We start from the raw sequence: 14,858 nt of genomic DNA on the forward strand, positions 1-14,858 counted from the left end.
ATCTCTACAGTGCTCCAAATCTCCTGCTTACCCTCACACAGCCATATAATTTAATGAAAAATTTCTGGTTGCCTGCACTTGGCACTAGAGGAAACTCTCTGAATACAAATTTCTACAGCTCCTATTTAACTCAATAATAAAACCATCATCAATAAGCGCCTACTATCGATTATAATTGATTCACCACAACTAGGTGAAGTCTGAATTCGAGACGTGGCCATGCATGTGCGTACATACATCTGCAAAATAGAAGCCTATGGGCACATTACAATATAGCTCTGTATACTAAAGAAGAAACCTGGAGATTGCCACGGGTTGCAACGGAGCCACATTAGCGTTAATTACATGTAATGTATACAGGGGCACACAACGATCTGCGGCCACTCGACCTGTGTCACGTAGACCTAGCCTTAATTGACAATTGGGTGTTACCATTCTCCTTGTCAAAAGGGTGTCTCCCTACACACTGAGCCTGTCCAATTAGACTCTGGCACATCCTGGGAAACTTTAACGCCCGGTTGTCAACTTATTGATCGGTTTTAAAAAGAGGAATGGCCCAGTGCAGTTATAAGAGAAGATGCTCCAGCATTGTTCGTTTTAGTAAATGTTTGCATTCTCCATAAAATTACATATTCAGGAGAGCTGACAGTTCCTCTTTAACCCCTTAGTGACCAAGCAATTTTAGTTTTTCCACTGTCGCATTAACTTTTTTATTTTTCAGTCGACATAGCTGTATGAGAACTTGTTTTTTGCAGGATGAGTTGTGTTTTTCAATGGCACCAGTTTGGGTAAAAAAAAAAATAATTTAACAACTTTTATTTGGGGGAGGAATAGAAAAAAAAACCAAAAAAAAACCCAAAACCAATTCTGCCAGCGTTCTATGCGTTTTAAATTTACGCTGTTCACCGTGCAGTGTAAATAACATTTACCTTTATTCTATGGGTCGGTACAATAATGGAAAAATCACTTATGTATAGGTTTTTAATGTTTTACTATTTTTGTACAGTAAAAACACTTTTGAACTAAAATAATCGCATTCCAAGAGCCATAACTTTTTTTGTGCTTTTTTTGGGGGAGGGGGGATGAAAAATAGCAATTCCGCCAATTACGTAACATGTTAACTTTATTGCTCAGGTCATTACGATTGTGGCGATACCAGATATGTTCACTTTTATTTTTCACTTTTACAACATAGAACCACTTTAAATGGAGACAAAAAAGGATTTATTTTTTTTCTGTTCACCTTTAATATATATTTTTTACATTCATTATTCATTCAGTCCCACTAGGGGACATCACTAAGCAAACTTTTGAACGCAGATATAATGCTTTGGTATACTTCGTATACCAAAGAATTACTGCCTGTCAGTGTAAAACGGACAGGCAATCTATAAGGCCATGCCTCTGGCACAGCCTAATAGGCATATAGCCAAGGCAGCCCTGGGGGTCTTTGTTAGGTCACTGGCTGCCATGGCAACACATCGGGCAGATGGTGTGACAGAGGGAGACCCCTCCCTCTGTAAACCACTTAGATGTCGCGGTCGCTATTGACCGCGTCATCTAAGGGGTTGAACGGTCGCATTTGAAGTCAACTTCAAATCGCGACTGTTAGAGCAAGAGCCCAGCTGGTGATAGCAGTGCTTTTTATTTAAAAAAACGATCTATTTTCACCACTTTATTAGCGATTCTAGATTTATGCTAATGAGTTTCTCAATGGACAACTGGGTATGTTTTACTATTGACCAAGTAGGCGTTGTACAGAGGAGTGTATGACGCTGACCAAATCAGTGACCAATCAGCGTCATGCACTCCTCTCCATTCGTTTAGTCAGCGCATAGGGATCATTTTAGATCGCTATGTGCTGTCTTATACGAACACATTAACGATACTGAAGTGTTTAGACAGGGAATAGACATTCCACAGGATGTCTATTCACAATCTCTGCAATTCGTTACTGTTTCTGTGGTAGTTACAGCAGAGCAAAGCGTAATCTCGCTGTAACCTGTCATTTACAGCGTAATCTCGCGAGATTACGCTTGCTCTGCTGTAACTACTACAGAAGCATTAACGAAGTGCAGGGATTGTGAATAGACATCCCCTGGAATGTCTATTCACTGTCTAAACACTTCAGTATCGTTAATGTGTTAGTATAAGACAGCACATAGTGATCTAAAAGGATCCCTATGCGCTGCCTAAATGAATGGAGAGAAGTGTATGACGCTAATTAGTCACTGATTGGTCAGCGTCATACACTCCTCTGTACAACGCCCACTTGGTCAATAGTAAAACACGCCCAGTTGTCCATTGAGAAACTCATTAGCATAAATCTAAAATGGCTAACGTGGTGAAAATAGATCGTTTTTTTAAATAAAAAGCACTGCGGTCACCTACATTATAGCGCCGATCTCCTTATGCAGGAGATAGGACACTTATAATGTGGTGACAGAGCCCCTTTAAACTAGGCTGCCATGAATAGGCAGCAGCCTAGCCTATGGCACGTTAGTGACTGCCGTGAAAAGGCGTATAGGTGGTCACAAACAGTTAATATAGGAATAACTAGCCTCCCAAGTTCACTGCCATCTGTGTTAGGCCCTGTTCACGCCTAGTTTTTTGACCGCTCTGAAAAACTCGTCAAAAAACGCCCGAAAATGCCTCCCATTGATTTCAATGGGAGTTGGACGAGTTTTTTACGGCAAGTAAAAAAAAACGTGTCGCGGTAAAAAGAAGCGACATGACCCATCTTGAGGTGGTTTCCGCCTCCAAAACCCCATTTCAATCAGTCAGAAAGAAGAAAAAAACGCCTTGACGAGTGTTTTGACGAGTTTTTGTCAAACCACTGTGCAAAAAAAACGTCTGGAGCAGTTTTTGCAGGAGGAATTTTCCTCCTGCAAAAAAACTGTTTGTGAACACAGTCTTATAAAGGAAAAGTTCAAACAAAGAATAATGTTTGTAAACACATTTTGCGCAGCTCTTCACAATCTTTATAATTATCTGACTGCAAGACAGATCTGCACAGATTTAAGATTTTTAAGAGCCGTATAAAAAGACACTTCTATCTTTTAGAACCTGGAGTAGCACTTTAAGATTAAGATATCTAATCTTTTAAAACGCTATAATGATTATTACTTTGTTACCTTCATGCCTTAAGATAAGTGGTTAAGCATTTATGGCACATTTCTCTCTTGATAAGGAGGCTAATATGGGAAAACTAGATTATTAGCACCACTGCAGGCATTTATCTAAAATAGTAAGAGTGCAATTAAGGTCCTGCGGAGATACTACACTTATTACCTGTAGAAACAACAGGCTATTATAGCGGCTCCACACCACCAACAGAACAATGCAAATACGGAAACAAGCCAATCTAGAAATCAGACATAAGAAATGCTCTGTAAAATCAACACAATTATGTATCAAATGCCCACTTATTTATTTGTGTGGATGCCATGCATTACCACATTTTCCTATCACAACTAACACCCCAGCCATATGAGCTATTTGCTAGGGTTTTCCGCTTCTGGACCAATCATCTGATCGCCACCATGTCCTGTTTTCAGTAAAGGCAATTATATGTCTACCATTCTACACGAATGTGTCTGACAGCAAGCTTGTCAAATGTGTCCAACAAGGAGAACTATGAATGTTACTCATAACTCAGATAGATTAAAGAAATACATTAACTGTAGACGGAAATAGCGTGTAAATTATTAAGACTTGTGTATATAGGTCTTAAACTAGAGTACGTGGAAGTTCAATGCGCCAAATTAAGAGGTGCATCTCCGACATTAAAAACCTAAATCTGTTACGAGCAGGAGTAAAGTAGCGTTAGAATTGAAACCAATTTCTTGCATGCTTAGTACTAAATATCCCTGTCCTCTGGTGGCCCCACCCACTTCAGATTAACACCACCAAATTTTCCTCGCCACTTTAACAGTGGGGAGAGACAAAAAAAAAGTCGCACATTTTTAGTACAAACATGGCGTTTGCAAAAATTTTGCGGAAACCAGTTGATAAATTCACGACAGTCACTTTAAATTGTGGTGAAGTAAAGTACATTCATCTAAAATGCGAACATGAACACTATGCCTAAAGAACATTTACTGTGGCAGGGAAAATCCATATGTGTTAGATGCGAATTATGATGCATTGCAAAGTGTGAAATCCATAGTGAAAGTCCACAACAAATCTGCAACAGAATTGACATGCTGTAGATGAAAAAGTTTGCAGCAAGCCCTCAACGGTATACACTTACCTAACGAATCCATTGAAAACGATCCTTGAGTCTAACAAAAATTTATTTCTTTTTCTTGGCTGTGAAACAAACAATAGCACAAGCTTGGAAACAGCCTGTTCTTGATTTCACCGAAATCAAACGGAGACTAAATGACTATATGATAAATAAGAAGATAGCAGCCTTGACCCAAGATAACATTAACGCCTTAATACCAAAAAGGGATTTTAAACCTTCATGACCAAGCAATTTTTTTTATGTTTTTCCATCGTCTCATTCAAAGAGCTATAACTTTTTAATTTTTCCGTCGCCATAGCTGTAGGAGGACTAGTTTTTTGCAGGACAAGTTCTATTTTTTAATAGCACCATTTTCGGGTACATATAATTTGTTGATTAACTTTTATTAACTTTCTTTGGTGGGGTAACTGAAAAAAAAACCTGAAATTTTGCCATTCTTTTTTTGAGTCTTAAACTTACGCTGTATACCGTGTTTGAACAAACAACTGTATTCGGCGAGCCATTACGATACCAAATTTATATAGGTTTTACTACTTTTACACAGTAAAACCACTTTCTTTTTCAACATTATTTGTTTTTCTGTTGTCTTATTTTAAGAGCCATAACTTTTTTATTTTTCTACTGACCGCTGTATAAAGGCTTTTTTTTCCAGGACTACCTTTTTATTGGTACCATTTTGGAGTACATGCGACTTGTATGATCACTTTTTATAAATAAAACTTTTGAAGGCAAGATGAGCAGAAAACAACAATTCTGGCATTGTTTATTTTATCTTTTACGGCGTTCACCGTGCGGGTTAAATAATGTAATAGTTTTATAGTTTGGGTCATTACGGACGCGGCGATACCAAATGTGAAACGTAACTTTTTTTTTTGTATAAACTTTTTTGTATAAACTTCGCACAATGGGACTTTACTATGAGATAATTTGATCGCTTTTATAATACACTGCAATACAGTATATTATTACCGGCCAATGTAAGACTGACCGGAATCTGTTAGGGCATGCCAGTGGCATAGCCTAACAGACATTCATTAAAAGGCAGACCTGTGGGTATTTTTTAGGCCCCGGCTGCCATAAAAACCATCAGCACCTCGCGATTGCATCGAGGGGTGCCGATGGGATGAGAGAGGTTGCCCCTCCCTCTAAAACCACTCCGATGCGGCGGTCACTATTAACCACCGCATCGGAGGGGCTAAACGGGCTCACATGACTGGAGAGCACTGCTATTGGTCTCTGATCATTGCCATGGGATTCAGAAGCAGAGTGCCCGATTCGAGGGAAACATCTTCTGTAGTGACGCCGTGAAAAGGTGGCGCTTCAGAATAACTACCCTTTGAACGAATATGGGAACCCTGTTATCAATATGCATCCAATCCAAAAATCAATTGGTCCATTAACTGTCCCCCCCCCCCTTTTATATTCTCATCTTGTAGACTAATTATACTTATTTAAAAAATTCTTGTATACTTGTTTCATATTTTATTGCCTTTGGTAGAGCTTAATAGTAGCACAAACATGGCAGACCTGGGGGCCTCTTTTATGCAGTGAGGTGTCAGCTAGCACATACAGCAGTGATCCGCTGAGTATCAAGTTTGCTCGGTCTGTGAGCCTGCTCCAAACTTTGCCTTGCCATCTATCACGTACATTTATGTGACATGTTACCAAGGGTTGAAGGCTATGGACACCTCTGACAAGATTTTTTTTTCTTTATTTTTTTACATGTCATTTGTTACCTAGAGTTAAAAAAGTTGCAGTAAGATTCAGGCTGCAATGTTCATTCCTTTATTTATTTCCAGACCTTTTGACATATTTTGCAACCTGCTCCTAGTTTCAGACTTCTTATGTGGATGTGTCCTCCCCAGTAATACATGCTAGATATAAGTTCTGCGAGTCCAGAATGCTGCTACCTTCACTAGCTGTCACGCATCAGAACACCTTCATTCCTGTACGGCTTTCTCCTTCTCTAGACACTGCAGCTCATGTGACCACTGCAGCTTGTGATTAGCTGCAGCAGCGGTCACATGGGAACTAACTTCATCCCAGGAGGACGGCCCTCTGACATTATCCAGGCCGGCCTCCTGGGATTACGTTTCATCCCATCTGACCGTTGCTACAGCAGTCACATGGGATGCAGAAGGAGGTGAGACTGGACAAAGAAACACAGACTTCTGGGTAAGTGTTTTTTTTTTTCCATAGTTGCGATTTTTGCGGCGTAATGACAAGTGAAACTCAACGTAAAATTGATAGGCGCTCATGTGCTCCTTTCAGAAGGAGCTAGGATGGGGACGAGCGTGCAATGTGAATAGACCCAATCACTGAGAAAGGGAGGGGAACAGAAGACAGCAAATGAGGTCAATCCTGAGCTGAAATCAGACAGGAGCTGTGTATGGTTAGGCTGGGTTCACACAAGCACATTAACGTCCGTAATGGACGGACGTATTTTGGCCGGAAGTCCCGGACCGAACTCAGTGCAGGGAGCCGGGCTCCTAGCATCGTAGTTATGTACGACGCTAGGAGTCCCTGCCTCTCCGTGGAACTACTGTCCCGTACTGAAAACATGATTACATTACGGGACAGTTGTCCGGCAGAGAGGCAGGGACTCCTAGCATCGTACATAACTATGATGCTAGGAGCCCGGCTCCCTGCACTGAGTTCGGTCCGGGACTTCCGGCCGAAATACGTCCGTCCATTACGGACGTTAATGTGCTCGTGTGAACCCAGCCTTAGATATATGTCAGAAGTAGCAGAACAGTCCGCTATATACAGGAGCTAAAACAAACTCTAAAGCAACAAAGTGGTAGGAAATTTTTTAATGAAGACTATTTTGAAAGTTGCTCAATTTTTCATTTAGAGAGCAAGTAAACAAAATAAAAATAAATAAAGTGCAAAAATTGTTTATAGCCTTTAAACGTGTGAAAACACCTTAAAAAGGAATGAAATTTAGAGAGTACTAAACGCTGTTTGCACCACTTCAATACTGTCATTAAAAGAGCATACTGGCTGCCATGTCCCTCTGTTTGCTCCAATGCAAGTCAAAAATGGTGCCGGTCATCAATTAACAGCAGAGGAAAACCAGCCGCAAAGAATTAGATTTCTCAAATGAGTTTGTTGTATTATTTTTTTTAGCTTCTGTTAACCAAACGGCCGTTTCGTCTAATTTCCCAGCATATTGTGATAACACATCCACTTTGAGCTGGCTATACACGGAACAATGTTTTGTACAATTTGAGATTTGATAACATTTTCTATAATAATTTCTACAAATAAGACAGGGTTTCCATAGGGTGTTATTGCGTTTTTACCCCGTTTTATTGGAATCTTGATGTGCCCTTTAAAGGCTTCCAAAAATGTGCTTAAAAAAAAACAAAAAAAAAACCATGCGCTTCTACTGCGGCATTTGCAATGCGGTTTTTGGCCTGTGTGGCGTTTTTTCAAAGCAATTCATATGCCCTTCGAAACCGCAACAAAAACGCCATGTGAAAACCCAGCCTAAGAGATTTATGGCAGCATATTCATAGAATTTCCATAAAGGGCATACGAGGGATTATTACCAGAATGCGGATTAAGTCACTGACAGCTTTCATATAATGACATTACATTTCCGACAACCCTGCATAGCAGGAAGTCTGCCAGTGTATCATTAGCTCTAAACTATAAATACAGAATAAAAAAACATAATGAAAAATGTTTAAATAGGAGAATATGGCTTCAGGGTAGGGAGGGAAGCTTATAAGATTACTGAACATATTATTTGCTCTTTTACACTTTAACCTGGGACAAACAGTAATAGCAATAAGCATCCTTGTTTAGTTGTTTACAATGGTATACAAAAGCATCATTGGGGAAATCCCCTACCAATGGAGTGACAGAGTACACTAAAATGATTACAACTAAGGGCTTACCTTAGTCTTCTAACTTGAGTCAATACAGCAGAACACGTCCTGGTAATGAATACAGAGCACCCACAATACGGCTGTTCTGTCCTTAGCTATTTATACCCCAGTTGCATCATTTGATAACAAGAATTCCAAGTGTAATACATCCCAACATTATATATTTATAAACCGATCGTATCTTTTGCCAGTGATCTGGACTAACGCTCTAGCTTGCCAGTCACTGACTCTTGCCAACTTAATGACCCAGTTTCACAGTCATGAACTCTGGAAGACAAGACTCAGAGCAGAGAACTAGGTTTTAAAAACCTTTGAGAGTGATACAAATCCCAAAATATTAAATCCACCGAGCTTACTGAATCAAAACCTTAAAAAAAGCTAAATTTACACTGACCAGTGAAATCTATCCATGATTTAACTATGTATACACATTACTGTTGTAGAATCAATATAAAATCAATAGGCAGAGGCACTAAAGGAGATTCATATGATCATTTTACATATTACGCATAGAGTTTTAAATTACAGGACAAACTCCTGTTCAAGAAGGGCCAAGCCTAAAGCCTTGTTTTCTTTTACCTGCATATGAATAACTGGACATGAAAATATAAAACGTGATGGTACATCAATAAGTTGTAATTCAAACTTCAAATTAACTCACCACCGTTTTCTCAGGTTCCACTTCTGCGACGACTGTCTCCATATTGATGGCTGTCTCCTAATCTGCAGCCAGTTAAAGTTCTAGCATTCCAAGGCCTTCAGTATCCTGTAACAATAAGATAGCGTGTCAGCGCCAGTGGCAGGCCAAGGCAGCAATAAGTGTCAGTTTCTGTGCCAAACAAGATGACATTTAGTCGAAATTGTTCACTAAGTTGAGCAAATGGAAAATAAAAATAGAAAAAAAAGCAACAATGAAACAAAAAAAAAGAAACAACAATCTGCACGGCTGTGGGATAAAACAGTGACTGAGCTCCAGGCAGCTCTTTAATCAAACATCTGCTGCTATGAAATCCCTTCCTCAAATACAGGGCGATTTGGAAGGCAATCCTCTGAGCAGTTGCAATAAATATTGCTTTCACATCATGAGAAAAGAAACCTGCACTTTACTCACAGGATCTATTGGTTCCAGGTTGCAATCACAGCTGTTAGAAATAAAGCAGCTCTACTCAGCAATGCGAACTTGTAAATTGGAACTTTTCACTTCAGCTAGATGGCACATGAGTGGCATATACATAGCACTAAGTGTGCTTGCTATAAAAAGCTACATTAGGCGTTTATAGAAGGACCAACATGCATGCCAAGTTTCATATTCCAAAGTAATTGACTGGTTCTTTAACTATAGTCGGCACTCTCCTATGAAAGACTGGTCTTGTCAGTGTGGGCTAGAATACTACTACAAACTGAATGATTGTCAAGTGTGAGTAGTGTGGTAGCTACACATAGAGGCAGATTTACTATTGATGTCTAAAGCCGCATGCACACGACCGTAGATCTCTCCTGTTATTATGGACCCATTCATTTCTATGGCTGACCGACAGGTGTCTGTGCCATGGAAAGGATCCGCAAAAGATAGGATATGTCCTATTTTTTGCTTTTTGCCGACCGTGCTCCTGTACTTTATATGGGAGAGCGGGCGGCTGTCAGCGTCCAGCCGTGCCAGTAATCACAGACTGTGATTACGGACACGGTTGTGTGCAGGGGCCTAAACTAGACATTGTAAACTTAGACTAGGCAGTCAAAAGATGCAACAATTTTATCACAGTGGTGCATGCTGTATGATTAACTTTGCACATCTTGCTAGACATCTTAAGACACTTTCTCTTCCGTATACCACCTATTGGTTGGCTTAGTTCATGACAGTTTTTTTAGCCAAATTGTGGCTCATTTTAAGCCAAGCCCCCTTTTCAAAACAGATTTGAAAATGGTCTAGTGAGGCCAAAACCTCTGTTCTGGAATAAAATTATAAAAGTCCTTTGTGGGATAACCCCTTTAAAAATGGACACCAACCTTTGAAACAATTTATGCTAATCTTCTAGTGTACATAATCTAGATAAACTTTGAGATGTACTTTACATATGCAAATTCTGTGTGAAGTTACTGCCCCTAGGTATCCCCCTTCCTGTAATCTGCTATCCACCACCTGTTGTCAAGCAAAATCGGTCTCTAGTTACAGAGCAGAGGAGACTGACTGCAGAAAGTGAGGGGTGGTATCTCTGCCAAAGCTCACTCCAGTACCTTTTCAGCCTGCACATAGAAGTCTGTGGAGAGGGGTGGTGGGGGCAGGAGAAGAGAGAGACAGACAGGAGAGTGAGAGATACTGCCCATAGAAGTCTATGGAGAGGGGGAGCAGAGAGACAGACACATTGCCCACAGAAGTCTATGGAAAACAGAGAAGAGTGCAGGAGGGAGATCAGGGCGAGAGAGACACACATACACACGTGCTGAAGCTGCTGGTAAGGGTATGTTCACACGGCCTATTTTGGGCCGTTTTGTGGGCCATAACGCCCGAAAAATCGGAAGCAGAAAGCCTCCAAACATCTGCCCATTGATTGCAATGTGAAAAACGGCGTTCAGTTTCGAAAAACGGCCGCGTGAAAAAAACGGCCGCAAAAAATAAGTGCAGGTCACTTCTTGGGACATTTTTGGAGCCGTTTTTTTTATAGACTATTGAAAATAGCTCAAAAAACGGCCGTAAAGACGCTGCAAAAATTGCGAGTGGCTTAAAGAGACTGTCACCACATTATTAGTGCCCTGTCTCCTATATAAGGAGATCGGCGCTGTAATGTAGGTGACAGTAATGCTTTTAATGAAAAAAAACGATCTTTTTTCACAACGTTAGGAGCGATTTTGGTTTATGCTAACGAGCTTTCTTAATGCCCAAGTGGGCGTACTTTTACTTTCGACCAAGTGGGCGTTGTACAGAGGAGTGCATGACGCTGACCAATCGGCATCATGCACTCCTCTCCATTCATTTACACTGCACTAGCGATATAGTTATATCACTATGTGCAGCCACATACTCAAGCCCTAACATTACTGCAGTGTCCTGATAATGAATACACATGACCATCCAGCCTGGACGTCATGTGTACTCAGAATCCTGACACTTCTGACTCTTTTTTTTTTTTGTGAGATTCCGGCAAATGAAACCAAATCTCGCGAGATCACGGAGCTAGTTTCATTTGCCGGAATCTCACAAAAAAAAAAAAGAGTCAGAAGTGTCAGGATTCTGAGTACACATGACGTCCAGGCTGGATGGTCATGTATATTCATTATCAGGACACTGTAGTAATGTTAGGGTTTGTGAATGAGGCTGCACATAGCGATATATCTATATCGCTAGTGCAGTGTAAATGAAGGGAGAGGAGTGCATGATGCCAATTGGTCAGCGTCATGCACTACTCTGTACAACGCCCACTTGGTCGAAAGTAAATGTACGCCCACTTGGGCATTAAGAAAGCTCATTAGCATAAACCAAAATCGCTCCTAACGTTGTGAAAAAAAATCGTTTTTTTAAATAAAAAGCATTACTGTCACCTACATTACAGCGCCAATCTCCTTATATAGGAGACAGGGCACTTATAATGTGGTGACAGAGCCTCTTTAAAAAACATTTGAAAAATCAGGAGCTGTTTTCCCTTGAAAACAGCAACGTATTTTCAGATGTTTTTGAGTTTGCGTGTGAACATAGCCTCAGAGTTAAATGTCATCCCATAGATTCCTAGTTACACTACTCAGTTGTGCTGTATAATCTCCTCAATGTTGCTGCTGCTTCTATATATGTCAGATAGAGATAAGCGAACAGGATTCTCCTCTATGTGAGATTTGTATAGAATACATAATAGCAGTTAGGCTTCAACACACTAGCTCAAAGAAAAGTGATTTGATCCCTTTTTTGGGCGACAGAATGAACAAAAAACAACAATTGTGGAAAAAAAAAATTTGTTTGGTTTTTATCTGCATGCACTATGTTGGTAAATAAGTGATAACTTCATAATGTAGGTCATTACGGATGCAGCAATAGCAATAATGTGCAGGTTGTTTTTTTCGATAATACAGCATTTTATAAGGGCAAATCTGTATTTTTTTGTACGTTTTTATTTTATTACTATGGATTTAGAAAAAAAAAAAAGTAATTTTAGTTTAATAAACTGTGAATCTTATTTTTTTAGTCCAACTTTGGTGGTTGCTTACTTATACAGTGCAGCATATTATGCCTGTCAGTGTTAAAATGACAGGTAGCCTATTTCGCCCTAATAGGCTCAAGTATATGGCAGACCTGGGATAGTGGAGTGCCAGAGCTATTGACCACAGCATCTGATCCATCAGGCTTTGATCTAGGCAGTCACAGCTGGTGGCGACAGACAGCTGGCCTCATGCTGCAATAGCCAGAATAGGAGAAACCTTAGACCTGGCCATTTAACCCCTTAAATGTCACGCTCAATAGCGACCACGGAATTTAAGTGGTTTAACAGGGAGGGAGCTCCCTCTGTCACCCATCGTTGGCCCGTGAACCCGCTTGCTTGCGGGTTGTCATGGCAGCAGCGGGCCTAACAAAAGCCCCAAGGCCTGCCATAACTTTATGCCTATTAGGCATGGCCTAAAAGACTGCCATGTCCGCTATATACAGACATGAAGTAAAAAACAAACTGTTAAGCCCCATGCACACGACCGTATTTTTTTCATCCGTAATTACGGACCCATTCATTTCTATTGGCCACGGAAACCTTTCCGTATTTTATGGATGGGTGTCCGTGTTGAAAAAAAATTATAGAACCTGTCCTATTCTTGTCCGTTCTTACGGCATGGACTCTCCCATGGAAGCCTATGGGCGCTTCCGTAAATACGGACGGCTACGGATGTTCAAACCATGCAACATATTGGTAACAATTTACAGCCTCCCTCTTTTTTACGGATCCGTACATACGGATCAAATACGGATGCATTACGGACAGTATTTGCGGATACCGTTCTGTTTATACGGATAAATTACGGATGACTACGGAACCGTATTTACGGACAGTATTTACAGTTATAAGAAAGTTGTCTGCATGGGGCCTTAGGCCTCATGCACATGGCCGTGCCCGTAATCACAGCCCGCCGACGCCCGCGCCCCATTTTTGTGCCGTGCTCCCATATTTTGTAATCCGAAAATGTCTTCATATTTCCCGGCACGGACAACTTTCCGTATCGCTACGGAAAGGTGTCCTCGGCCAATAGATCCGGGCAGGTCCGTAATTGCGGACCATATTGCGGACAGCAATTACGGAGTTTTTCCACGTTCGTGTGCATGGGGCCTTAACCCCTTAACGCACCATGACGTAACTGTACGTCATGGAGAGCAGTAAGTTCGCGCACCTTGACGTACAGTTACGTCATTGCTTTGACAGTTAACCGCCGCGCGGCGCTACACCGCAGCGGCGGTTAACTGTGCAGGGTGTCAGCCCTGCTCTCCCCGTTGCCGATCAGCGGCCTGTCGCCGCTGATATCGGCAGTTAACCCCTTAATTGCGGCGCTCGATTTTGAACGCCACAATTAAGGTCTTTAGTGCCGATCGGCAGCCCCCATGTGAAATCACGGGGGCTGGCGATGGTACCCATGGCAACCGGACGCCAGACAATGGCTTCCGGGTTGCCATGTACAGAAGCCTATGAGGACCACCCCGAGGGTGGACGTCGTAGGCTTCCTGTCAGTGTGACTGTCACGTCACAATGACAGTTGAAATGCATTACACTACGTGTGTGGTGTAATGTATTCCAGCAGCGATCAGAGCTGCAAGTCTAAGTGTCCCCTAGTGGGACAAGTGAAAAAAGTAAAAAAAAGAATAAAAATGTTTTAAAAAAAGTGTAAAAATAAAAGTTAGAAGTGATATAAACAAGAACTGCTTTTTTTCCTATAATAAGTCTTTCATTATAGGAAAAAAAATGAGCACGTAAAAAAAAAAAGTACACATATTTGGTATCACCGCGTTCGTAACGACCCCAACTATAAAACTATAATATTATTTTTCCCGTACAGTGAACGCCGCAAAAAAAATAAACGAAAAACAATGCCAGAATCACTATTTTTTGGTCACCACCCCTCACAAAATATGTAATAAAAAGTGATCAAAAAGTCGCATGTACGCCAAAATTGTACCGATACAAACTACAACCCGTCCCGCAAAAAACAAGCCCTTACACAGCTTTTTTGACTGAAAAATAAAAACGTTACGGCTCTCAGAATATGGTGACACAGAAAATACATTATTTTCTAAATAAGTTATTTTATTGCGCAAACGCTGCAAAACATAAAAAAACGTATATACATATGGTATCGCCGTAATCGTACCGACCCGCAGAATAAAGTATAATAGTCATTTATAGCCCAGGGTAAACGCTGTCAAAAATAAATAAAAATCATTGTCAGAATTGATGGTTTTTGGTCACCTTGCTTGCCGAAAAATTGAATAAAAAGTGATCAACAAAATCGCATGTACCCCAAAATGGTACCAATGAAAATTACAGATTGTCCCGCAACAAATAAGCCCTCACACGGCTCCGGTGGTGAAAAAATAAAAAAAGTTCCGGCTCCCAGATTATGGCGATGCAAAATGTGCAGAGTGTTCCAAAAGTGGATAAGATCGGGCACCATTTATCAGTGCGACACCGGCCACATATCTGTGGATTATTATTTATTTACCCCATTATTATACCCTCTTATTATGCCCCTGA

At 40.8% G+C, this 14,858-nt stretch overlaps 1 protein-coding gene across 1 annotated transcript in view; it reads right to left on the minus strand.

The window, feature by feature from the left end:
* Positions 1–14,858, minus strand: part of OSBPL8 (oxysterol binding protein like 8) — a 324,813-nt gene that overhangs the window by 225,856 nt on the left and 84,099 nt on the right. Inside the window, exon 3 of the mRNA XM_075856992.1 lies at positions 8,807–8,911. Coding sequence (XP_075713107.1) covers positions 8,807–8,848 — 42 coding nt within the window. The 5' untranslated portion in view covers positions 8,849–8,911. The remainder of the gene's footprint in view (positions 1–8,806; positions 8,912–14,858) is intronic.

The sequence above is a fragment of the Rhinoderma darwinii genome, chromosome 3 (genome assembly GCF_050947455.1).
Source record: "Rhinoderma darwinii isolate aRhiDar2 chromosome 3, aRhiDar2.hap1, whole genome shotgun sequence".
In the NCBI taxonomy this organism is placed as follows: domain Eukaryota; kingdom Metazoa; phylum Chordata; class Amphibia; order Anura; family Rhinodermatidae; genus Rhinoderma; species Rhinoderma darwinii.